The 26,452-nt window shown below is 34.5% G+C and overlaps 1 protein-coding gene across 1 annotated transcript in view; it reads left to right on the top strand.

Moving 5' to 3' along the window:
• Window positions 1–26,452, top strand: part of Mnn1 (menin 1) — a 115,639-nt gene that overhangs the window by 8,623 nt on the left and 80,564 nt on the right. The window contains exons 2-3 of the mRNA XM_090375735.1: window positions 593–745; window positions 23,026–23,210. Coding sequence (XP_090231861.1) covers window positions 593–745; window positions 23,026–23,210 — 338 coding nt within the window. The remainder of the gene's footprint in view (window positions 1–592; window positions 746–23,025; window positions 23,211–26,452) is intronic.

The raw sequence follows: 26,452 nt of genomic DNA, 5'->3' as shown, positions 1-26,452 counted from the left end.
TAGATTGAGTAGGCTAAATGCTGATGTCATCCTTACTCTTTCTTGGACAACACTTGAGGGAACGTAAATTGAAAAAGGATGGACACAGGCAGAAATTTGCTTCCAGCCAGAGAATAATTGATGTATGACACAAACTTCAGTGTGGTATTGTGAAAGTAGGTAGTTTAAAAAATTTTAAGGAAGAATTAGACAAATTATTATTGAAATTGATAGATGGGGTAGGTAGGGTTTTTTTTTTGGGTGATGCTGCATAAACCTGCTTTCTTGCATCATTTGCCACTACCAATATTAATACTAATTATAATAGTGTACATTACTTCTTGAATTTTCTTGAAAAACCTCATATCCATGATTTTTCTAATTAGAAATTAGCATTTTCCTCTCCATTTCAAATGGCAGAATAAATGAGGGAAATGTAAGCATTGAGAATTTGCGGAGTACTGTATTAGAACAGGGTAAGATTTGAATGAAATTTGGTATATAAATGAGGTTAGAACCATTTTTCTCAGCAACTGTTGCAATGTATTTATAAATGGCAAAACTTTTGTGTAATGATACTGTTTTAGTTTCTTATTGTTTATTTCTCTTCTAGGTAATAAATTGGACTGTTTTGGTGTTGCATTTGCAGTAGTAGCTGCTTGTCAGATTTTGGGTTTTAGTGACGTACATCTAGCTCTTTCTGAGGACCATGCCTGGCTGACATTTGGAAGGGAGAGAGATGAAACAGCAGAAGTAACATGGCATGGTATGTATATTTGCTATAATGAGCAAAATCTAATATTGATAAATATAGATTTATCTTTTAGTAATCTCTTCCACTGTCTTGTGCACATGGTCAGTAAATAGAGAAAAACTAGTCAGTAACTATAGGGTTGGGGAAATGTTGTTGTATTGCTCTAAAACTATTGAAATTAGGAAGCATTTAAACCACAAAATAGTTACAATAGATTAACCCTTTGCAGTCTACCATTATTTTCATTGTGTTCCTTATGCAGTCCAGCTCTAACAGTCATAAAAATGACTAAGTGAAATGTGATGTTCAAAAAATAAATAATTACATTGACATGAACTGATATATGCATGAGGTAATCATGAGCTATTCTTATGTACACACATTTTACATAAGCTAATATATAAAACAGCATGACAAAACATTTTAAAAGCTTTAATGCAATATTTCTTCCTGGAAGAAAAAAATCACAAAACTTTCCATCCAGATCATTGAAAATTTAAGGTGGCAGATGCACTATTCAGAACATCTGCAGATATCTTTCCTTGCTATTCTTGAAAAATTGAATTCTGTCTGTCCATTCTTCAGACCAATATTTCTTTATATCAGTTTTTTTTTTTTTTTTTTTCTCATTTAGTGCCATGTTGATAATGGCTTCAAAAATTTCTTTTAGTTCATTTAGTGAAACCAAAACTCAGTCTTATTTTTACAAATAAGATAGTTTCCAACTGTTCCATGTGGCGTTTGCTTTTTTTCTTCTCCAATTTCTTCAGAAAGGTCTAACAGGTTCACAATATCACTATCAGAAAGGCCTTTACCAGATCTTGATAGTAGGTCTAAATACTTCACTGTAATGTGGAGTATGAGTTACTTTGTGACTTCTATACTGAGAAAAACAACACTACTTGTCATTAGAAATTGAATATAAACATTAGTAAACATCGACTTAGTTTTTCAGATCGCTTATATGAAATATAAATGGATGCCAGTATGGTGGGAAAACAAATTTTATAATTGAAAATGCCAACAGTCAGGCCAGTTTCAACATTGGATTTGAAGACGGCAAAAAAAAAAACCCCAATAACATTGGCTGCTATATATATGAATTATAAACATTAATTAAGCTAGTACAGAAGGAAAGCAGATTTCATAATTGGAAACGGCAATGTTCATGGTGCCACGACATCCGATTGAAAGAGGATTCCAAAAAACAAAAAAAAAATAAATGTCACTGTTGTTAACAATCAAATATAAATATCAATTTAGCTTTTCAGATATAAACATCAAATATAAAAAGATATATAATTTCAAATATAAACATCAATTTAGCTTTTCAGCTTGTTTATATAAAATGCAAATTGGTGGTAGTACAGCAGAAAAACAAATTCTGCAATCAGAAATGTCGATTGGAAAAAGTGGCTTCGACATTGAACTGGAAGTGGAATTTTATGATGTTGCAGTGCTCACATCAGATTACAAAAGGTTAATTCTGTTACAAACTAGCTTGTCGTATTAAAAACAAAAAAAAAAAAAAAATCCTAAAGTGGGCTAAATCCTATTATTTTTGGCAACTTTAGGATGATTTTGAACTGAAGAGAGCAAAACTGATTAAAGATAGTATCAGCTTGTGTGTGTATAGGGGCTCACATCTGGTGAGTATGGGCTTGGCACACCCAGGGTCCTGAGCTGGATATCATCATTCTTCTCTCTCTCTCTCTCTCTCTCTCTGGGTAACTCGGGAAATTTTTTTTTTTTTTTGGCTGGTGCAGCATAAGCCTCAGGCTTCCTTGCACCGTATAGCTAATAATAATAATATGTATCAATGCATATACATGCCTTTTTTCTTTATTACAGTTATACTAGCCCATTTAGATAACACAGTGAATAGTTTCCTCTCTGTCTTGCACCAGGTAGAAAAGGCATGGGTTCAGTTCTCAAGGGTGACAGAAGTTGGGAATTACTACCTGCTGTGGGCTTTATTCTATGCTGTATTCTGTATTAGTTGATCTTGAGCAAGGGTTGCATGTCTTCCTTTCACATCAACTCTGGATTTTCATACAATAAATCAGAAAATTTACAGACAAAATATATTGAGACTTCTTGGTGTTATGCCTCGGTACAAATTCTAAACTTAGCCTAGCAGTTATTATAAATGTTGACTACATTACTAGTCATGTTTTAGTTCCCACAAAAATTAATACAGTAAACCCCCGCGAATAGCGGGGGTTACGTTCCTGAGAAATGCCGCGAATACCGAAAACGCGAATACTGAGTTATGGCTCCCATAGTAATAAAGGGGTTCCGTTCCAAAGTATGAAATATATAAGAAAAACTAGTCTAAAATTTTGTCTATGTATGTATTATATGTACCTTCATAATATGACTATGTACATAGACAGTACATAGTGAAATGCAAGCATATGGCATCGAAATGAAAATAAGAAACAATTTAATATTAAATGTAATATTTATTAGAAATTTCAAACAAATCTTTCAAACCAGCGTCTTTGCTAGCTAAAAAACCTATCCCACCAGTGATATCACCAGTTTCGCTAAAGCGTTGATAAGGAGTTTTGCGTTTTCACGAATGATGAGTGAATTTAACGGAATTTTATTTTGAGTTCGGTCTTCTATCCACAGATTTTGTATTTTTATTGTTTTCCATTTTTTTAAATTTAACATCACGAGTTACAGAGCAAATTTTTGAAGCAATTAGCGCGTTTTCACGGACACTACGGCGGATTTTTTCTTCCGATTTCTTGATTGATCGTACCGTTGACTCATTGATTTTATAATGTTTTGCCACTGAGGAGACACTTTCACCATTAGAAATTTTATCTAATAACTCAATTTTATTCGCTAATGTCATCACCTTCTTTGATATTTTCACATTTCTCTTGTTATTCGTAGTCATATTTTTGTAGGGGTTAGAAAGAACTTGTCCACAATAAAGTCACTTTCTTCCGTTAACACACTCGAAAAAGTCTGTTTTACACTGCAAAACGGTAGATTTATCACTTTTGTAAACATATCAATTTATAAATTGATAAATTTATTCAATTTATAAGCATATAAATTAAAAGCAAACGACGAAACCTTCCATAACAATCGCATAACACATACTGAACAAGGATTAGCGAGAAACATTCACGCTCGCGATTTTGTCACCCCTCTCCCCCCACCCACTGAGTGCTGTTTTGACCGGGAAAGATAATTTTAGCCACACCCATATTTTTTTTATGGGGGAAAATATTCACGGCTAAAATTCACATTTTTTAGGTTTCATTTTATATTAAATCGGCAATCGCGAATACAGATACCGCGAATAGCGGGGGTTTACTGTATTTACATTTTTTTTCACAAGAGTTCAAAATTATAAAGAAAAGCTATTTTTCCTGAATAATATTATGTTGTAATTCTAGTCCCATTATTTAAACCAGGCCTAGGCAACTCAAATCATCAGGAAACAAAAAAATTTTGAGGGGTCATATGAAGAAAGTAAAAACCTGACTTTTATTGAATTAATTTATCTACAATATTTTTATTAGGAAAACTCTCACTTGAAAGTATTACCAGGAGATACTATATTGGCAGCAAAATTTCTAGATTTAAAAATTTTCTTTCTTCAGCATATTTCTTGTAAAATTCACTTTTTCCCCTTTCTCACAAATGAAGTTTAATTTAGCATTCTCATTTACATTTGGGAAAGGTTAGAATTAAATTTTATTTAGATAATTGTTGATTTTGATTGGTGGGCACTTGTAAAACTCTTTTAGAAATTAGGATGATGAAAAAGAAAAAATAGTTTGTTTTTCTGATTAAGCGAGAAAAATATTTTATCCTGGTGAAATTCTTTAACGGCTTGTTATGCAGAAATATTTTCCTAAAAGTTTTTCCTAGTAAAATAAGACATTTTTATGGCATTTTTTCTCCCTGATTACAAAATTGATTTCAAAATATTCATATTCAGTCATATTTTTGAAAATTTCATATTAAGCTGTACTTTGTGATAGCAGGAAATAATGACAACTGCATTTGAAATTTTCATTTTCTTTCTGAAGGCAACCCATGTTTACTGGCATCACCTATTTACCTTAAATTATTAAGTCATGAATGACTCTGGTAAAATTTATTACCATGTGGCAGGTCATGACATGTGAAATGTTCTGAACATTTGGGTTAAGTTATAATATAAACAGTGCTAAGCCACAAAGTGGACAGTTCTATGTTAGATTCTACATGTAAAATTAATGATTTTTATTAAATATACAAATTGAGTTCAGTTGTTTCTGTGTGTTTGTATAATTCAGTGTGTGTGAATGAAATATTTATTGTGTGAGAACTGAAATGTGGCGTCAGTGTGTTAATAAACTCAATAGTTTGTTGTTTATGGCAAGTATGTAATTAAATAGCACAAAAGAAAAATTTATTCTGTGATCAAGAAAGCTTGTGATCTGTATTTGGTTGGAAATAGGAAATCAAAATAAATCTTGGGTTCCATGTATCTTTTTTTTTTTTTATGAAAACCCCAAACACGAGAGGTATTAGAACTTATAGTACTTAGTACCATGCTTGGGTTGGAGGTTGAGAAGACCAAAGAAGATGTTTGTTGACATTAGACATGAACTTCTGTAGACTGTAATTTTCAGGAAATACATAGGGAAGGTTGTTCCAGAGAACGGCAGTTGAATGAATAAACAAGGAAGATGAAAAGTTGGTTCTGTGAGTTTGAAGTTGGACAGTAAATGGATGTTGGCTGGTGGTGGCATGTGTTCGGACTGTTTGGAAAGAGAGAGCGGGAATTATAGAAGCGAATTCAGAAGAACAGTGCCCATGGAAGTATCTGTAGAAGAGGCATGCAGCAGAAACAGTACGTCTATGAGACAGCGAGTGGAGAGACTCTGTTAGAGATGAATCATTAATTAACCTAACTGCCCTCTTCTGAATGGAATCTAGAAGCCTAAGAGAGGTTTTAGGGGCACCGCCCCAGATGGAACAATATTCCATGGTAGGGCGGATTTGCAATTTGTACAGAGTGAATAGCTGTTTTGGAAGAAAAGTAATGCCGAGAGCGAAAGAGAAAACCAAGTTTTTTTGATGCAGAGGAAGCAATATTTGTAATGTGCTTGTGCCAAGAGAGATTAGAAGTCAGGGTAATCCCCAAAAGAGATATATCATTTTGCCTAGAAATCGGAGTGTCACTAAATATAAGCATAGGAGCAGAAGAATCCTTTTTGCGAGATATAAGACAAGACTGAGTTTTAGAAGGGTTGAAATCAACTAAGTTGTCTTTGCCTCACTGTAGAATTACCTGAAGATCGGCATTTAAGGAATTGGTAGCAGATTTTCGAGAAGTTGAAGCTGATTGAGCAGGACAAGGTTTCTCAAAATGGAAAGTGGAATGCAATGTGCTGTCATCGGCAAAACTATGGATAGGATTTCCAGTCAATGGAAGGTCATTAATATACAAGAGGAAAAGAGTGGGGGAAAGAACTGAACCTTGGGGAACACCGGCATTAGTGGAGAAGTTAAAAGACAGAGAGCCATCTACCATCACCCTGAGTGAGTGATCAGAGAGAAAACTGAATAACCAATTACAAAAAACAGTTGGCAAACCATAAGATCGAAGTTTGTTTAGAAGACCTTTATGCCAAACATGATCAAAAGCCTTTGAAATCTCAAGAGCAACTGCTTGAGTTTCACCAAACTTTGGCGCCTCCATAGCCAGGTGGGCAGGAGCAGTAGTCCGTAGCACATGCTTCTTGATTAGACCGAGGTTCGATCCCGGGTCCACCAAATATGGAGGATGTGGAAAGGTCAGGGAATGACCACGCATATCCCCGGAGCAATATGGCTTTAGTTGCTAATGCTCCTAAAAACCAAATAACAATAAATCGCCAAACTTGGTGATTTATTGGCCAGAATTGGCCAATAAATCACCAAGTTTGGGTACATTAGCCAGAATATCACCGGTGGATCGACATTGATGGAATCCATACTGAATCATTGATCAGACGGAAGGTTTCTAGGTAGTTTAAGAGTTGGCGGTTAATTGATTTCTCCGTTACTTTAGAAAGAGTAGAAGTAATTGCAATGGGACGATAATTGGATGGGAGGGATTTGTCACCCTTTTAAGGAACTGGCTGGATATGAGCAAATTTCCAAGCAGAAGGCAAAACACCTTTGGAATAAGGTGGCAAAGAATAGGAGTAAGTTCAGGAGCACAGGTTTTGAGAACAAGTGGAGAAATTTGCCACAGGCCAAACAAGTTTAAATTTGTTTGGCCTGTGTTATTTCATTTGACAATAATATCAATCGCAGTAAAGGTATATATACAGATATATCAAAACTAAGTATACATTTTCACAAATTGGGGTACTTTCTCAAATAAAAATAAAAATAGAATCCCTCCAGCCAGTAATGGAATTCCTGATCCTCAGAAACCTGTGATAGCCCTCAGGAAATCACAAGCAACCAGTTTAATCTAAAAGTAGGACTCTTCCCCTGCACCTACAAGGTGATCTGATTGAGGTGTATAAAGCCAGAGCGAATGGATGGGTGAAATGGGAAGGTTTTTTTTTATTATAGCAGACTCTCGATTTACCAGGATGGGATTAACCGGGAAGCGGATTAACCAGGACACTTCAAGGCTCCAAATTTAAAACAAAAAAAAACCAAAAAAGTCAACCAAATATCATAAAATTCAAGTAATAACTAGAACCTGCAGCTAAAAAAAAAAAAAAAAGTTTAGTTTGTTTTAGTGTATCGCGTCGATTGTTGTGTTCCGTTGCACCGCAAAAAGACAAATTTTGTTTCGTTATTTATGTCAGGGATGTCGAAAATTTTTTTTATAGTAAATATATATATATTTTTTTTTTGTTTAGAAATCGCGAAAATGATGGATAAATGCAAAATAGTTTGCGCTTTCAATTAAACAAAGACTTGAAATTATTCAAAAGTTTGAAAACGATACATCCGTTAAATCTCTAATGAACCATTATAATGTTGGTGACCAAACCATACACAACAAAGGGAAGCTATTAGATTTAAAATCGACATTGCAAAAAATAAAGGGAAGCATCGTATTGGACACGCGAGTAGTACGTGGTAAGTTTTTTATGTATCGCCATATTTTTTACGTAGGTTGCTGAACATTTTTCGATACAGTAAGTCCCCGACTTACGCAACTACGGATTTACGTAAATCCGTAGTTGCGTAAATTTGATCCACTCAAATTTTTTTTTTTTTTAGGATTTTAAAATTTAAAACAAAAAATAATAATAAGTAATCAATAACGATGATCATGGCACACACAAATTGCACAATGCACAAGTGAGATACAGAGTAACAAGCAAAAAAAATAGGAAAGAAGAGAAGATCCTTACCATTTATTTATGGTTTTTTTTTATGAGACTGAAGATTTCTTGTGAAGGGAATGCACACTTCAACATAATAACCCACATAATTGAAGCTATAGGTATTAATGCAAATACAATAAGATAGAGTTTAATACCCATTTATAATTAGATGCACGAACAAAGAAGCCCGGGAAGTGCAAATTGTTTTTGTTTTATGGCAGTGACCTCCAGAAATGTGCTTTAGTAAAATGTGAGCTCGTGCGGGGTGATAATGAATTTTCGCCTTAACCCTGTGAAGTTCTTTACAGAAAATTTCATTTTGACCGTTATCATGGTGCCGACTAAGGGAATAATTACAGTGGTACTAATAAATCTACCAAGAAAAGGAAAGCGATCGATTTGGATCAGAAAATTAAACTAATAAGAATGTATGAAAATGGTCAAACATTAACAAGTATCGCTCTGAATTCATATTTGTCAATAATAATATAGTAGCGATATGCTACTAGTCATTCCTGAGTTACGTAAAACTCAACGAAGTAAGAAGTTACGTCTTACGTTACTATTATGTATGTCGATGACTTCTGTATTTTTGATTAACCGTGAAATCGATTATCCGGGTTTTATTTTTTAACATCTATCCTGGAAAATCGAGAGTCTACTGTACTTATCTATTTAATTATTTATTTATTTTTTTTTTTTTTTTTGGCTGATGCTGATAAGCTTGCTTTCTTGCATCATATGCCTCTACTGATGCTAATATAGTCCTTTAAGTTTGTGGCTATACTCATCTAAGTATATACAAGGGTCAGCTGTTTGAGGAGGATGTGGTGGATATGAGGTGTCCAGATTTATTGTTTAAGGGGCAGGGGGTCCAGTATATGTAGAAATCCGTATATAATTTCACTGTTAAGGGAGCCATAACAGCAGTGCTTTAATCCTCTCCTGTACCTAGGACTGACATTGTGTATATACGCACCTCTCAGTTTCTTTTCTCATTTGTTAGTTTTCTATTTTTATACTGCACATTGGGAATAATTACAGTGGAATAATTACAGTGGTGTCTTTTATAAAACCCAGAAAACAGCCACAATATGAATTTGTGATTATATAGTTTTCTTTGGGTAGTTTGAAATGGGTAATAGTTAAGATGAATTTTGAGAGAGAAATTTTCGATAAATTTAAGGAATTAAACATTGTCATTGAAAGCTGATAATTAAAATTATATTAATAATAATAGAGACAGATAATTATTAATAATAATAATCGAGACAGATAACTTATTGTGGAATCTTTTGATTTAAGCTGCTGAAGTAAACTGGAATTAGTCTGTGTTCAAGTTTGGTTCCATAACTTATTAGTAGAAATAAATTTTATTTTGCAATCACAGGAGTAAGTTCTTTATTTCTCAACCTTTGGTAACATTTTAATATATAAAGTTTTTTTTTTTTTTTTTTTAAGTAAAAATATGAATAGATTATCTTTCTAGGGCATTTAAGTTTGACCTGCATAATATCTGCATAATTCCATTTTCAAAGGAAAGAATTGAAAAATTTATATATTTATTGGAAAAATGTGAAAATAACTCTTATTCTCTAATTTTATGAATTTTATTATTTGATTTAAGTAATATCTTTTACTCTAGAGGTTATAAAGAAAAAGCAGAAATAAGTTACTTTGTATAAATATTTTTGATTGTAATAATGAACAGTTTTCCTGTGTAATAGAACAAGAAAAAGCATTTTTACCTGATGGCAATTAAATAGATAGCATTTTGATATATGCAGAAGTGTTTTGGAGAGTTACAACATTTAGAGATACAGTAGCACCTGAAAAATCCAGCAATATTAGGGCTTTCCTTTCTCGATTATTTTTTAAACCTAATAATTACTGCCAGTAAATTGCATAGATCATTAGCTTGATCAATTGCATAGATCATATGTTGTGTTCTGATGTAGCAAAAAAAGCAGTTTTGTCACTGTGGTAATTATAGCATATACCTCACCTCTGGAAACTTTCTTTTGGCTGCTAGTTTGCAGCCACTGGAGAGTTTCCTGGGAACTACATTCTTAACCTTAAGTTAAAAAAAAGAGAGAGAAAAAAGAAGCATATTTGGAGCAACCAAGAGATATTCATTACAATTTGTTTTTGAATGAAATACCTGTATATATCCTTGCATGAGTTTGGTTCACATTAGGAAGCATACTTCCTGATGTGAACCAAACTCATGCAAGGATATGGCTACAGATATGACTAAGTGACCTATGGTCAAAATATAATTTAGAACAGTCAGAACAGTAGCATTTGAAGTGTGGGACATGTGGAGTAATTTTCAAACTTCAGTTTTTTTTAATGTAACTTGTCAAAATGTATTGGATTGAATATGGATTTGTGAAGTTTTATTGTACTTTATTGGGTATAGAACAAGGATTAGATGATACAAATCAGAATATATGAAGTGTTTACAGTCAGTCCTAGCTCTGTGGTAGGGTGTTTTTTTAAAGATGCAAAAATTGCATGTTTGAATCCTGCACACTGGCTGGCTGCTATAATAACCTAAAGAAGTTAACTCTTATGTCATCAATAAAAGTAATGTATTGTAGAGGTAGTCAAACATATCTTCACAAATTTGATTAATTGATAAAAAATACTGAGAACTCCATGTCTGGAGTTCTCCATTACTCTCTATATCTGCTAGACCAAAACCACACATGCATATATAAAAGCAGACCTTGGACTTATGGCATCTTTTCTAAGCAAGTAAGTTACATGCCTAGAAAAGGTGCCATAAGTCAAAATGACACGAACTGAAATCTTTTTCACTGAAAAATAATGATGTGAAGAAGGGATTATGTTCCTGATGCAGTTATAATCATGTGTATACTAACATAGGAGAAAAAATGACATTTATTGCAATCAGTGCTTTGGTTTATGTTATTGTTTTTTTTCATTATTTTGCAGTGGAAGTGATTATGTAACATCTCAATTTGTTCTTTTAACTTCAACATGTTGCATTTTTCTAGTTACTACACATGCTTAATACAGTTATTTTGGTTGTTGCTATAGTTATTCTGTGAAAGAAAGTACTGTATATGTAATGTGATTGTTTTACAGAAGGGTTAATCATTTTCAAATTCTTGATTTTAATATTTTATTTATTTATTTTTAATGGTTTGTATATGGATTTCCATAAATATTATGACAGTTTCATTTTTATTGATGACTTTCTTGAAGAAAAAAGTCATCAATAAATATGAAATATAAAATAAAGCAATGTAAAATATTAAAATATTTACATTGCTTTATTTTAATGTTTTCTTTCTGTCTACTTCCACCTCTTTATATATACATTTCTACTTTGCATCAATAAGCAGTGCTGAATGGCTGCATTTTTGTTTCCTCTGTTATTGTTATCAATTAAGCCATGTCCCAAATTGATCACAATAAGTGATCCACTGTATTTAGTTTTTATTTTTATTATACATTATATTATTTATTTTATTTTTATATATTTTTATTTCTGTTTTGTTATTTTATTTTTTTAATTGCCCAATGCAACAAAAGCCCCTGGCTTTCTTAGCAATGTGGCTAATACTAATACTAAGATTGAGTGCAAACAAATAGAATTGTTCTTTGGGAGTAAGCTTTAGGCTATTTGATCAACTGACTGGAAAATATATCTAAATAATTAATAGGAATGGATTTATTTAATTTTAGAGTAATAATGATATTCAGAAAACTTTTTTCCCCCTTTTACTCATGTTTATTGCCTATAGTAAATTTTCTGTGATTTGTTGCAAATATGATAGAGAAGATACATTAAACGCTTTGCTTTTTTGATTACTATTCGGAAAAAAAACCAAACATTTAAAATATTGCTGTAGGTTCTTATGCAGAAATTACATAATTTAATAATTAACAGTACAATAGTGTGCGATCTTTATTCTGTTTAAAATGCTAAATATATAGTTACAGATATACAGTGTTATATTTTTAAATTTAAAATTATTTAAAAATAACTCTCTTGCTATTTTTCACACACAGTAAATTTTAGTAAAATACTGCACATTCCTTGGCGATTATTTTATATATAAAAAATTTTATATATATATATATTTTATATATATTTTATATATATAATAAAAAAATATATATACACAGCCAGGCCTCGCATAATGCGAGTTCGATTAATGCTATTTGAAAAATTATACCACTTTTCGAAAACTTTACACTGCAAATTTCCAGTTAACGCGATCTTTTTTTTTTGCGATAGTTGAAAAAGATTTGACTTGCGTGTTAAGCTTACGGTCGTACGGTCAATAAACAAATGTTTGCCTGCTGCCCGCCTCGGTGTGTTCCATCAACCATCGGAAGAAGTCTTGTTACTTGTTTGTCTCCTGCTAATAAAGTCAATGCACACTTGCATAAAAATTCAAATTTTTAAATGAGCCAGATGAAAATGTTACCGCGAAGGAGATAACGGTAAAAGAATTATATGAAATCTTTCGTATCGCAGAGAACCTCAAACAAAAGTTTGAGGTTTTCTGCAATATTTATTTCACCAGGGCCCAGAGAAGATTGTTGTCGGCTATCGGAAATTGCTTGATGAAAAGAGAAAGTCAACACTGTTCAAATATTTCCGCAACAGTCATTTCTTCATTGTGTATTTTATGTCAGAGGTTCCCAAACTTTCCCGGTTCACGGCACCCTGAGTGTCTCAGTAATTTTTTCTAGGCGCACCCAGACCAAAAGAAATACCTAACAGTTCTGTTTAGTAGTTAGGTCCAAACAACTTAATAAGAAATGCTGAAACTGTGAACTACCTTGAGCTAGTAGTTCGCACGGTGTCTGGCAGATGTCGAGTATCGCTGTGTTTCCCTCGAAAATTTAAAATATTCCACGATGCGCAAGTTTGGGAACCGCTGTTTTATGCAATAAACATTTAATTCCATAATTATTTTCATTATCCTTTACATTGTGTACAGTTAAAAAGTTATTTAAAAGGTATTTTTAAAATTTTTTTATGGACATTCCAAAAGGTCAAGGACCAATTATAATTTTTTCTATTGATTATTATATTCGATTAACGCATTTCCGTTTTGCGCGATGTCCTCGCGGGACGAATTAATCGTGTTAATCGAGGCCAGCCTATATATATATATATATATATATATATATATATATGAATATGAGTTAAGTTAATAATGGTAAGAGTTTTTTAAAGGTAAAATATGATATACTAGCTTATCAGGTAAACCATAAACCATGGTGGGTACCCAACGTGACCTGGAAAAAATCAATCTGTGCCATGACATAAGCAATAAATTATAAACATATATAAAAATACCATTAAAATGTTAGTTATGGCAATAAGATACATTGAAAGGGACTTTTTCGAGGGCTAACCCTTACAATGTATCAACCATAATTAACGAGCTATCCATTTCTGTAGTCATCGTCCAGCATAACTATGTCCAAATATACGTAAAATAGTAGTAAGTTAGTGCCAAAAGTATAAAATTTGTAGTAAGTTAGAGCCAAAAGTATAAAATTTTGTAGTAAGTTAGAGCCAAATGGTAGTAATAAAATTTGTTAATTAATCCCAAATTTAGCAGAAACTGGCAAGATGACTGTTAGCCCGACGGATAGCCAAAATTTTAAATTAAATTAAAATTATAGAAAGAGCTATAATTATTGTTAGGCATATGTGCGTAGTTGATAGTAAATGCTGTCACGGTAGTCTAAGCAAAAATAACAGTGTGAGCTGTAGCTAACAAAGGCGAACGGAAAAAGGTATAAGAATAGATATAGTACCTCAATCCCCCTCGAATACTCTAATAGTTCATGAGGTATGAAAAGATAGGGATAAGAAAGTGAAAGTTAAACAGCAAAGAAAAAAAAAAAGATATATATATATATATATATATTCTGTAGTATTCATTCAGTTTCTTTGCTAGCATCTGTAAACTTGCAACTGAACGGTCATGTCCAGCACATTCTACATTCATATAATTGTATATAATAAGAATACTAATAATAAAGCAACAAGTACAGGCAACCCTCGTATATCAATGTACTTCTACAACGCAGTTTCACTCTAACACGGTTAGAGAATTGCGGCAAACCTCGCATAATGGTATTTTTGAGCTTTTGTGCAGGGGAAACCCTGCTATTATGTTGGATGTAATTTTTCAACATTTCCATTCTTTTTTTGTGAATCCTCACTGTTGACTCACTAGTTGGGAAATCTGTGTTAGGTTCTGTGCTATTGAACTTGTGCTTGTTTGAGAGCATAAAAAATTGTGACTTCAAGTGTGCAGCTTGTGACTTTTAAGATTTTTGTAAGACTAAAACATTTTAAGGGCTTAAGCCTCAGGCTGTGAGAGAATTAAACAATGTACAAGTTAGTGAAAACACATCATATTAGTACGCTGCAAACTCTGAATTAGTGAAAACGGAGTCGTTTTAGTTAAATCTCATTGTGTGAATACCTTCACAGCGAGTTGCCATGATATTGCACTACTTTGAATAAGTAATGCTTCACCAAAGGAGAAGACTATTGTTACTTATTCTCAGCACATACCACCACCCAGACGGCACCGTTTTGGGGCTATTTGGCTTTCTTCGGTGGGTGTGTAGGTGTGGCACCCCTGTAATGCAATGATGAAAAAACAGTTGGGAAGTATAACTCTTCACAATATGAGAGATGCTTGATGGTGTATAAAGTGAATTTAGACTAAAACACTTTAAGAGCTTAAACCTCGGGCTGCGAGAGAATTAGACAACATACAAGTTAGTACAAGCAAACACATCATTAGTAGTGCAATATCATGGTAATTCGTTGTGAAGGTATTCACAATATGAGATTTAACTAAAACGATGCCTTTTTCACTAATTGAGAGTTTGTTGCCTACTAATATGAGGCATTTGCACTAACTTGTACATTGTCTAATTCTCTCGCAGCCTGAGGTTTAAGCCCTTAAAGTGTTTTAGTCTGCATTCACTTTATACACCATCAGGCATCTCTCATATTGTGGAGTTATATTTCCCAACTGTTTTGACATCATTGCATCACCAGGGTACGTACCCACCCACCGAAGAAGGGCCAGATAGACCTGAAACGGTCACCAGGGGGATCCTGATGATGTCAGGAGTTTCCAAGAATAGGTAAGAGCAGTCTTCCCCAATGGGGAAGCGTTGCCTATTCGAGGAGTTTTTGAGTGGTGTGAGTTGAAGGAGTTACTGTCCCTTTCATTCTTTGTTTCTTTTTCTCTTCCTCTTACACTCCTACTATTACTTTCCCTCTACTTTTTTTGCTTTTCTAAGTCTAATAGGAACAAGTGGATAGTAGAGAGTTATTATCCCACACATATACAAATAGCCCCGAAACGGTGCCATCTGGGTGGTGGTATCTGCTGAGAATAAGTAACAATAGTCTTCTCCTTTGGTGAAGCATTACTTATTCAAAGTAGTGCAATATCATGGCAACTCGTTGTGAAGGTATTCACAATATGAGATTTAACTAAAACGATGCCGTTTTCGCTAATTCAGAGTTTGCTGCGTACTAATATGATGTGTTTGCACTAACTGGTTTTTGTAAGATTATTTTGGTTTTTATTTGATCGTGATAAATTTTTCCAGGTATGTATTACTAAACTTTGTTCTTAAGAACCATATTGGAATAATTTCTTTGTTGTGAATGAAATTGTAGCCCTAAATTAAATAGCACCGCTCAAAAGAAACTTTATTTCTCTAGAATCAAAGGTACAAATTTTGGATCTTCTTAAAAAAGGGGGAAGGTTAAATTTAAATGAGGCAACAATCTGGACCATAAAAAAAATTAACAGAAAATTAGAACTTCTGTTTATGAAGGAGCTTTAATTTTCCTAAATATGATAGCTTGTTCCCAAATGCTAATAATTGAGAAAATGGAAAAAGCACTCAGTATTTGGATTGATGATAGCAGTAAAAAATGGATCCCATTAGATGGCAATGTAAATAAACAAAAGACACTAAAAATTCATAACCATTTAAAAGGAAATGGAGAACCTTCTGTTAACCTGGAGTTTATTGCTAGCAAAGGGTTGGTTCGAGCGATTTAAAAACAGCTTCATTTCATAACATAAGAATTCAAGGGGAAAGTGCATTGGCTGATAATGAAGTTGCCAAGACGTATGCTGCTGGGAAATTTCGAAAAATTATTGAAGAGCATGGATACACACCACATCAAGTTTTCAGTGCCGATGGCACAGAAAGATGGTGTATTTTTGTTAGCTTTTGGAACACAACCCCCTTTTTGGTACTGGCCTTAGTTCTCTATTGCACAGTTTTGCACACACAAGATTTTATAAGAACCTAACTACCGTGTTATACGAGGGTTACCTGTATATAGGTAAAGTTTAATATACAGTTATAATAACAGTACTAATACTGTAGCACTATGTATACATTGGGTATGTATTGTAATATACAATTGGGTATAATACAGTACATATCCAGTGCTTGAACCAGAAGCAGGGCACTGCATATGTTTATTAAATTCTGTTAATTTATCATTAAGATCCTATTTTGATTTAACTCTCCATCTACATATCCTCTATTTTTGCATTTTAGTAAAATATTGAGTGACCCATGATGACTTTCCAGTTACCTTCTGTATCTGAAAGACCAAAATCATACATGCATATATACTGGTGGACCTTAGACTAATGGCAAGTTACATGCCTATAAAATGTTTTAATTAGTTAAAATGACACGAATTTAAATCCATTTTATGGAGCAAAATGATAGAATGGAATTATGTAGATAGATGTCATTATGTAAATGATAGAAGATAGGATTATTTATTCCTGGCTAAGGATCCAGTATGCAACTTTTATAGATAAAAATAGTTTTTTTAATCATATTCTTCTTCTTTTGATGCCTTCTCCTATTGGAGGTTGGCAATCACCACGCTGTACTTCTGTCTTGGGCAAGTTGAAAAAGATCCTCAGCTGATCTGGCAGTCCAATTGCAGATGTTTTTCAGCCAAGAAAGTTTCCTCTTCCCCACTCCTCTTTTTCTCTTTATTTTCCCCTCTATTATTACTTGAAGCAATTTATATTTCACATTTCTAAGGCAGGCGCCTCCGTAGCCAGGTGGGAAGGAGCAGCAGTGCGTAGCACACGCTTCTTGATTAGACCGGGGTTCGAGCCTGTCACCACCAAATAAGGAGGATGTGGAAAGGTCAGGGAATGACCACCACATATTCCCAGAGCAATATGGCCTTAGTTGCTAATGCTCCTAAAAACCAAAAAACAACAACATTTCTAAGGACATGTCCCAGGTAGGCAGTTTTCCTTCTCTTCACTAAGCGCAACAATTCACGTTTTCTTCCTACTCTTTTCAAGACTGCTCTTTTCATTTAATCATATATTTGCTAATCTTTTATAAAGTATGGAACAGTGTTTATTATAATTATTTGGCTGTAAAAAGTGTTATAACTATTATAACACGTTTCACTTATAATTATTGTAAGTGAACAGTGTTATCACTTTGCTCTTCATTTCTAATATAATGGTACATTTGCTACATTTTGTTATAATATCACTTAATACATCTGCTGTATCTAACACATATAGGCATCAAATGGAACTATAAGTGATGCACCTTAAAGCATATAGGCAGTTGTTTTTAAGTGGTCAGTGTGTGAGTGGTGCAAAAGTAAAAGCATATGAAATTAGCTGCTTAATTCTGTTAGTACACCGATTGAACTCTAGGCTATTAGCAGCAACGCTTTGTTTTTGTTTGTTGCTTGTGCCGAGGTTAGTTTGCACACACGAAATAAACTTTTGATAAAATTTTGAGTTTTGTTTTTATTTACAGCTCAGCCCAAAAATAAGTGTTTGCTTTTAGCTGTGAATCCAGACTTTTACTTTTCAACCGTTATTTAAGAATTTTTGGAATGTTATTTCTCAACATCCTGAAAATTATGGCGCATTGAATGCACTCTCTCATGTATAGGTGGAAGTGAATGTGTTAAGCATTGATCTTTTCTTTTATTGGTCATTTTTAAATGCTTTAAAAAAACACAACAGAATGCAAAGTGCTTAGCAGTGAAGTACATCAGAAGGAGAATGGGTAGCTGACATAACAGTAATCATGATATAGTTAGGCAGATGGAGTTATATGCTCTGTTGGAAAGAATCGGTTCTACATTCCCAAGTTTGTTATTTAATAAAAGGACTACTGGGTCCAGTGTACCTTGAAGGTTTTTTTTTTTTTTTTTTATGTAAACCCCAAACACGAGAGGTATTAGAACCTATAGTACTCAGTACCATGCTAGGGTTGGAGGTTGAGAAGACGAAAGAAGATATTTGTTGACATTGGACTTGAACTTCTGTAGACTGTAATTTTCAGGAAATACGTATGAAGGAAGGTTGTTCCAGAAAACGGCAGTTGAATGAATAAACAAGGAAGATGAAAAGTTGGTTCTGTGAGTTTGAAGATGGACAGTAAATGGATGTTGGCTGGTGGCAGCACGTGTTCGGACTGTTTTGAAAGAGAGAGCGTGAATTATAGAAGCCAATTCAGAAGAACAGTGCCCATGGAAGTATCTGTAGAAGAGGCATGCAGCAGAAACAGTACGTCTATGAGAGTGCGAGTGGAGAGACTCTGTTAGAGATGAATCATTAATTAACTTAACTGCCCTCTTCTGAATGGAATCAAGAAGCCTGAGAGAGGTTTTGGGGGCACCACCCCAGATGTGGGAACAATATTCCATGGTAGGGCGGATTTGCAATTTGTACAGAGTGAATAGCTGTTTGGAAGAAAAGTAATGCCGAGAGCGAAAGAGAAAACCAAGTTTTTTAGATGCAGAGGAAGCAATATTTGTAATGTTCATGTGCCAAGAGAGATTAGAAGTCAGGGTAATCCCCAAAAGAGATATATCAATTTGCCTAGAAATCGGATTGTCACTAAAGATAAGCATAGGAGCAGAAGAATCCTTTTTGCGAGATATAAGACAAGACTGAATTTTAGAAGGGTTGAAATCAACTAAGTTGTCTTTGCCCCACTGGAGAATTACCTGAAGATCGGCATTTAAGGAATTGATAGCAGATTTTCGAGAAATTGAAGCTGATTGAGCAGGACAAGGTTTCTCAAAATGGAAAGTGGAATTCAATGTGCTGTCATCGGCAAAACTATGGATATGATTTCCAGTCAATGGAATAAGGTCAATAATATACAAGAGGAAAAGAATGGGGGAAAGAACTGAACTGAAAACTGGATAACCAATTACTAAAAACAGTTGGCAACCATAAGATGGAAGCATGTTTAGAAGACCTTTATGCAAACACGATCGAAAGCCTTTGAGATGTAAAGAGCAACTACTTGTGTTTCACCGAACCTTTCCATTGAATTAGTCCATAAATGGGTAAGATAAGCCAGAATATCACCAGTGGATCGACACTGATGGAATCCATACTGGTGATCGTTGATCAGACGGAAGGTTTCTAGGTAGTTTAAGAGTTGGCAGTTAATTGATTTCTCCATTACTTTAGAAAGAGTAGAAGTAATTGCAATGGGACGATAATTGGATGGGAGAGATTTTTCACCCATTTTAGGAACTGGCTGGATATGACCAACTATCCAAGCAGAAGGAAAAACACCTTTGGAATAAGAAAGTGAAAAAAGGCGGCAAAGAATAGGAGTAAGTTCAGGAGCACAGGTTTTGAGAGCAAATGGAGAAATACCATTGGGACCTGTAGCTTTCTTAGCATCAAGATTCATCAAAATCCTTCTGACATCCTTTTGACGGAAGACCACAGGAGGCATTGAATGGAGCGTGTTGGGAATGGTGGGAGATGTTTTACCAAGATCATTAATACATGAGTTGGAAGAAAAATGGGATGTTATCAGGTCAGCTTTATCCTTTGGCTGAAGTGACAACATAACCATCTGTTTTGGACAGAGGTGGGAGCAGAGATGGGCAAAAGTTGCGGCCAATAGCTTTGGCAAGAGACCAGAATGCTCGGCTACCATTAGGGCAAGAAGCAAGTTTTCTACTCTTAGCCTGTTCAAACTCTAGTTTGGACTGATTAATAACTGCTTTACAATTGTTGTGAGCTTTGGTGTAGGCAGAAAATGAAACCGGAGAATTAGAAACAAGCCAATTATGATATGCAACATTCTTCTCTTGAACAGCCTTAGCACATTTATTGGAAAATCAAGGTTTAGATAAAGGACGAGATTTTAAAGTGCCGTGTGGAATAAAGGATTCTATTCCTGCAAGAATAATTTCACTGACACGATCTGAGCAAATGTTGACATCAGAAGTTTTGAAACAGTAATCCGACCAAGGAAAAGAAGAAAAGAAGTCTCGCAGGTCTCCCATTTTGCATTCTTGTAATGCCAAACACGAGATTGGGAATAGCCATGAGATAAAGGTTCCATTGGAGAAGAGACAATCACCAAGTTGTGATCTGAAGTGCCTAAAGGACCTCTCACTTCAACTGTGTACTTAGAAGGGTTGTTTGTGAGAAAAAGATCAAGCGTATTGGCTGTATGATTAGGATTGTCTGGTATTCTTGTAGATAAATGAACAATCTGTGCAAGGTCATTAGTAATTGCAAAAGCCTCAGCATCTCGACCAGCTGGGTTGGTGTGACTAGAAAATGGAAGCCAGCTGGAGTTGTGAACATTAAAATCACCAAGGAATATTGCCTCACTATTAGGAAAGTTGGACTGGAGAAAGTCAAGTTGCAAAGAGAGGAAGTCAAAGAGCTCCAAGTGATTAGTGGAATTGGGAGAAGGGTAGAGACAACAGATGAATTTGACACAATGATGTAGAGAGATTTTAAGCCAAAGAAGATCAAAGAGAGGAGATTCCAAATTGCCAAGTCTCTGACAGGGAATATCAGAACAGATATATGCACAAGTACCTTCTTTGAGGCGAAGGAATCATACAGTGAATAATTTGGGCATCCGAGATGAGCAGTAGTTGAATCAACCGATAACTGAGATTCTGTCAGAAAAAGTACATGTGGTTTGGCAGACTGCAAGTGGAAATGGACATCGTTGAGATTAGAATTGAGATCACGTATATTTGTGAACTGAATTAGGAAGTGCTTGGGAGGTTTAGATATTTCCGCAGATAAGCTTGCTCTATTAGTTTGAAAATTCATGGTGTATTCAATAGTAAAAAAAGTGGATGGGACATGTTGTATGAAGTAATGAAATTTTTGGATATGGCATGCATATGGTAAAAATATACCTAGATCCTTGACATAACGTGGCCTCGACAATGCTCCCCGCATACACACTACTTGGACTCCCTCCAGTCACTATCTGGCAGAGTAGAGGGAGCAAGATTATACACTAGCTGATCTGGAAGCCTCCTAGAGAGTTTCCAATAGGTTCGGTCCGGTGTACTAACTAGCGGCCGGCCTGCGAACACCGTTTTAGAGCTGTACCCTCAAAATGTAAGGAATATTGGATCTCACCATGATGTTCATCATAACCTCAAAAGTCATTAATCATACTGCATGATGGAAGAGATAGGGAAGGGTTGACCGAAACATAGCTCTAGAGAATAAACATGAGTTCCACCACTTGAAGCTTCCAATAAGCAAAGTGGTAGTATTGTGCCGGTTGATGAGAGTCATCTACCATCTTGTACTGCCTGGTAACATAGAGGGGCGGCATTCTTCCGTGTGGTGTGGGTGCCACACCTCGATCCCTGCTTACGTTGGTTCACACCGGGGTGGTCACCCACCATGTACTTGTGCATGGTGGTTATACCCAGGATTACTAACAGTCCCACCATCATGAAGGTGCAAGCAGAGGATTTGGCTGTCACAGACTGTCCGGACTTCGCCGAAATTGGGTCCACTTGACTTTAGTGCCACCCGAATATCAGTTCCATCAGCATTTTAGACTCCCAGGTAGCAAGTACAGCTTGTCTGACATATCTGAGAGAATGTCTGTGACAACCTCAAGGACCATTGATAACTTTAAATATAAGAAGGAACTTTATTATTTTTTTTCTTCCCCAAAATACTAATTTCAAGTACTACTAAGTCATATACAAGTACTACTTGTATATGACTTAGTATAAATTGATGTAATGACACACAATAAAATTACTTATAATTCTGAATTTTAGTATTCAAGAAACAAATTACATTCCACTTCCTCAGTCTGAACAATGAATAGGCACCCAGTCACCATAAACAGAAATTGGTAGCATATTTCACTATTCTGAGGTTTGGAGCATTTGGGCGCCCATTCACTGTTTACACTAGGGAATGGGATTATTTCCATATAATCTGCTATGGAACTGTGTGAGGTTAATTTCCATGTAATCTGCACATTATCTTCAGTATAGGTAGATTCCTCTTTTTGATGACTGAAATAAGCATTCCGAGTATTTAATAAAATTAAAATATGTAGTACTGTACTCGTATGTAGGTAATGCAAAACAGGTAACTTTATAAATGAGATGTCATTTATGAACATCTCATTTATAAAGTCATTTATGAAAAAAAATGACATCACCTTTATAAAGTAAAAAATTCTATAAATAAGTTTCCCTAAGATCATTAGGTTCTTACAGCCAGCATTCTTGCAATCTTTTCTCTTTGTAAGGAACTGAGTTTATATTTTAAAATATAAATAACGTAACAAAAGAATGTGCAGGTGATCACTGACTTCTAATCATTAAGTGTTAATTTGTGTAAGGGACATTGCATTCTTTTACTTAACGTAGTGTTATTGACAGTTTTAAGATGGGCAAAATTGAAATAATTTGAGTATTATTTGGATGTCTGAAAGTAATCCTCACCTTTTCCATTCTTTTAAGTTCCAGAACTATTCTTATCATGGCTTTAACTTTCAGAGAATCTTTTAATTCTGATAAAAAGCTTTATTAAATATTAATTAAATTTTTTCTTTCTTTAGGAAAGGGAAATGAAGACAAAAGAGGACAGCCTGTTACCAAAGAAATTACAGACAAATCTTGGCTTTATTTAAATGGACACCCAGTTAAATGCACAAGGCATATGGAAGTTGCAGCTCTTGCATCAGGTATTAATCCTTCAATTAGTGCCACCAGTGATAGTAGTGAGCTTGCTTCACTGCAACAGGTAAATATGTTTGTATATTGAATTGTATGTTGCTAGACTTGTTGTTCAAACCCTGATGTAAGTTAATTTATTTCCATTGGCTCTAAACCTTGACTGGGCACATTGGACATACTGCATCAACCAACAAAGAAAAATGTGTGAATTTTTGAACAAATATGAAGATTTTAGTATTCCTCAAGTATGTTTAAAGCTCCCCTCCATTTGCATCATTAATTATTTTTTCATTGAAGTATAGCTATAAAAAAATTCTTTAAGGCTCCGTTTTGTAGTAAAAATTTTGTCTTAATAAATGGTAGTATTAATTTTCCGTAGAGCTGTTATTTGAGAAATGATTGAAAATTGTCTTAAGATGGTTTGAGAAAACTTTTTTCCTTCTTTTTTTTTTCTTTTTTTTTTTCTTTTCTTTTTTTTTTTCTTTTTTTTAATATCTTTGTCAGCACCTACTACATTTTTTTGGACTGAAGTAAAATTGATGTAATGAAAATGCAAGGCCGAAATGACGCTAATGATGCTAACTCACTCACTAATGTTGATTCGTTAAAGTAAGTAGGGGGTGTGAGCATAAAATGTTTCATTGTTCACAACTTTGTTTCTAGCTATTCGATTTAAAAAATCTAAATGGTTTTGAATTTGGTCAAAGATGTTTTCATATAAAACAGCAGTTCACAAACTACTGCAATTTACTGACCCCTTCATAAATCAAAACAAGTTCGTGGACCCCTTCAAAAAAGTTTGGGACCCCTAAGGTGTGTGTGTGTGTGTGTGTGTGTGTGTGTGTGTGTGTGTGTGTGTGTGTGTGTGTGTGTGTGTGTGTGTGTGTGTGTGTGTGTGTGTGTGTGTGTGTGTGTGTATACATATACAGTATATACACATGCGTGTATGTACTGTATATGTATGAATACTGGTTTTTCTGAAAAGAAAATTCAAAGTTTTATTTGCGAAACAACTCAACTTTATTTTTATTTTATAATAACTCAACAACTCAATTTTATTCTTACTTTATAATAACTTTATTTATCATCAATTTGCTATACATAGAACAAATAATTTGTAATATGTATACAATTATATATACTAATCATATCGAAAATAAGTAATAAATAACAAAATTTGTTGTGATTCTATCAGTATATTTTGATACCTTCTGAACGTTTCACAGACCCTCTGGAACTGGTTTACGGACCCCCAGGGGTCCACAGACCCCTGTTTGGGAAACACAGACATAAAATACAGTGGATTTCGGTTATTCGGGCCACTGGTTAATCGGGGCAGCCGTTTATTTGGGGCAAATCTTAAAAAACAGAACCCAATTGAGAAAATAGCCGGGGTTTACTTTGCTTAATTGGGACAACATACCGTTTAATTGAGGCAGGAGACTGCAGCACTGGAGATTACCCTACGATTGTCTCCGACTGTACCACGTGGTTTGGTTGGATTTCTGGAAGTTACAACCATAGAACAATAAAAACAATTAGCAGTCACCTGTTTATTGGGCTTTTCTGTTAGTGCAATATATCATAAATGCATAGTAAACTCAATCTTATTGAATTTGCAATAATACTGACAGCTGGAATTCTGTAGGTTATTATGGTGAAATGTGTTTACACTTCCATGAAATCTTCAATCATATAAAAAAATTAATTTTCAGAATCTTCTCTTCATTCCTATTTTTATAGCTTCTTAACGTGTTACTCCGTTCTCACTTGTGCGTATCGTGTTACTTGCAATTTGTGTGCTGTGTTCTTTGTTATTGATTGCTTATCTTTTTACTGTTTAAATTTTAACCCCCACCCACAAATGTCAGTGAACAGAAATGTCAACTAGTTGGTATGTACATATTACAGTACATATTAATTATTCCGATTATCACGTATATTCTTCCGATTTTCACGTATCATTTAATTTTTTAATTGGTAAGTTAATAATGGGTAAATTTGTGCTTAATATATCTTTACTTTTTTAGCCTGTGGATAATATTCCTCCTATTTTCGCTAATTAGAATCGCTGTTTAATAGAATTAAAATTCAATTCACAAACTTGATCACAATGACCGGTGCTTACCATTGTATAGTGAACAGTAGTTTACTACGGTGAGTCCATTGTAACATGATTTGATTGTACAGTAAACCAATTGTAAGGTGGAGGTCCATTGTATTTTTAACTATTTACGTGAAACTTCGGATAATTGGGGCAGCCGCTTAATCGGGCCAAAATGCACTAGTCCCAATGTGTCCCAAATAACCGGAATCGACTGTATAACATTTTTCGTGCATACAGGGTACACTTGCATTTTTTTTTTTTTTTTTGTGGAGTTAATTTTTGATATTGTTATCCGGTAATGTCAAAATTAAGAATAATTTTTTTAAAGTTTATCGTTTTCAAATAATTTTGCAGTTTATACCAGAAATCTTGGTGGTGAATTCTGTACACCTATGCACTGTTCAAAGGTTGATTTTATAAAAGTTGTTTCCTTTAGCTATTGCACAAGAACAAGACAGTTCTAAACAATATGCCATGAGCTTTTCCATTTTATTAGATTTATGGAAATCTTATGTCCTTAAGAGAAAGTTATTTTTCTTTTGAATTTCAGTCAAGTATGTGATACCTTTTACAGATAACCATGTTTTATTTGTTTATTTTTTCAAATATGATTCTATTGAATTTATCAATAGAATATTGAATATATCAGTTCGTATTTACCAACTCCGGCAGCTCTACATTTTTATTGCAGAGAACAGCATATAACAGCCACGTGATCTCAGTAGATCACATACTTAGTGGACAGAAATTACGGGATACCTGCCTAGTAATGGATAGGCCCACCTTTCGCCTGAATAAGGGCAGTCACATGGCGAGGCATTGAGTCCACTAGTTCATGAAAGCATTCCACAGGTATTTCCATCCATGCTTTCTTGCTGCACCGCTGTCCATAATTCTGTTGCATTCCTGGGCGGAGGATCCAAACCTCGAACAGACCTTTCCACAGCATCCCAAAGATGCTCCACAGGGTTCCTATCTGGTGAACGGGGAGGCCATTCCATGGTCTTAAAAATCTGCGGAATGCTCTTTGAACCATGTTCTAGTTACTATGACTCTGTGGGGAGTCCCATTTTCCTGCTGGAAAAGTCCATTGCCCTTTGGGTGCACAATGACTAGGAAAGGATGCAGATGTTCTGGAAGGGTGGACACATAACCTGCATTATTCAGAAATGCCTCTAGATGTAATAGAGGTCCCAACGTCT

Source organism: Mastigoproctus giganteus, chromosome 6, assembly GCF_048544385.1.
Source record: "Mastigoproctus giganteus isolate SK-2022 chromosome 6, ASM4854438v1, whole genome shotgun sequence".
In the NCBI taxonomy this organism is placed as follows: domain Eukaryota; kingdom Metazoa; phylum Arthropoda; class Arachnida; order Uropygi; family Thelyphonidae; genus Mastigoproctus; species Mastigoproctus giganteus.
This window is presented reverse-complemented; position numbering and strand designations above follow the sequence as displayed.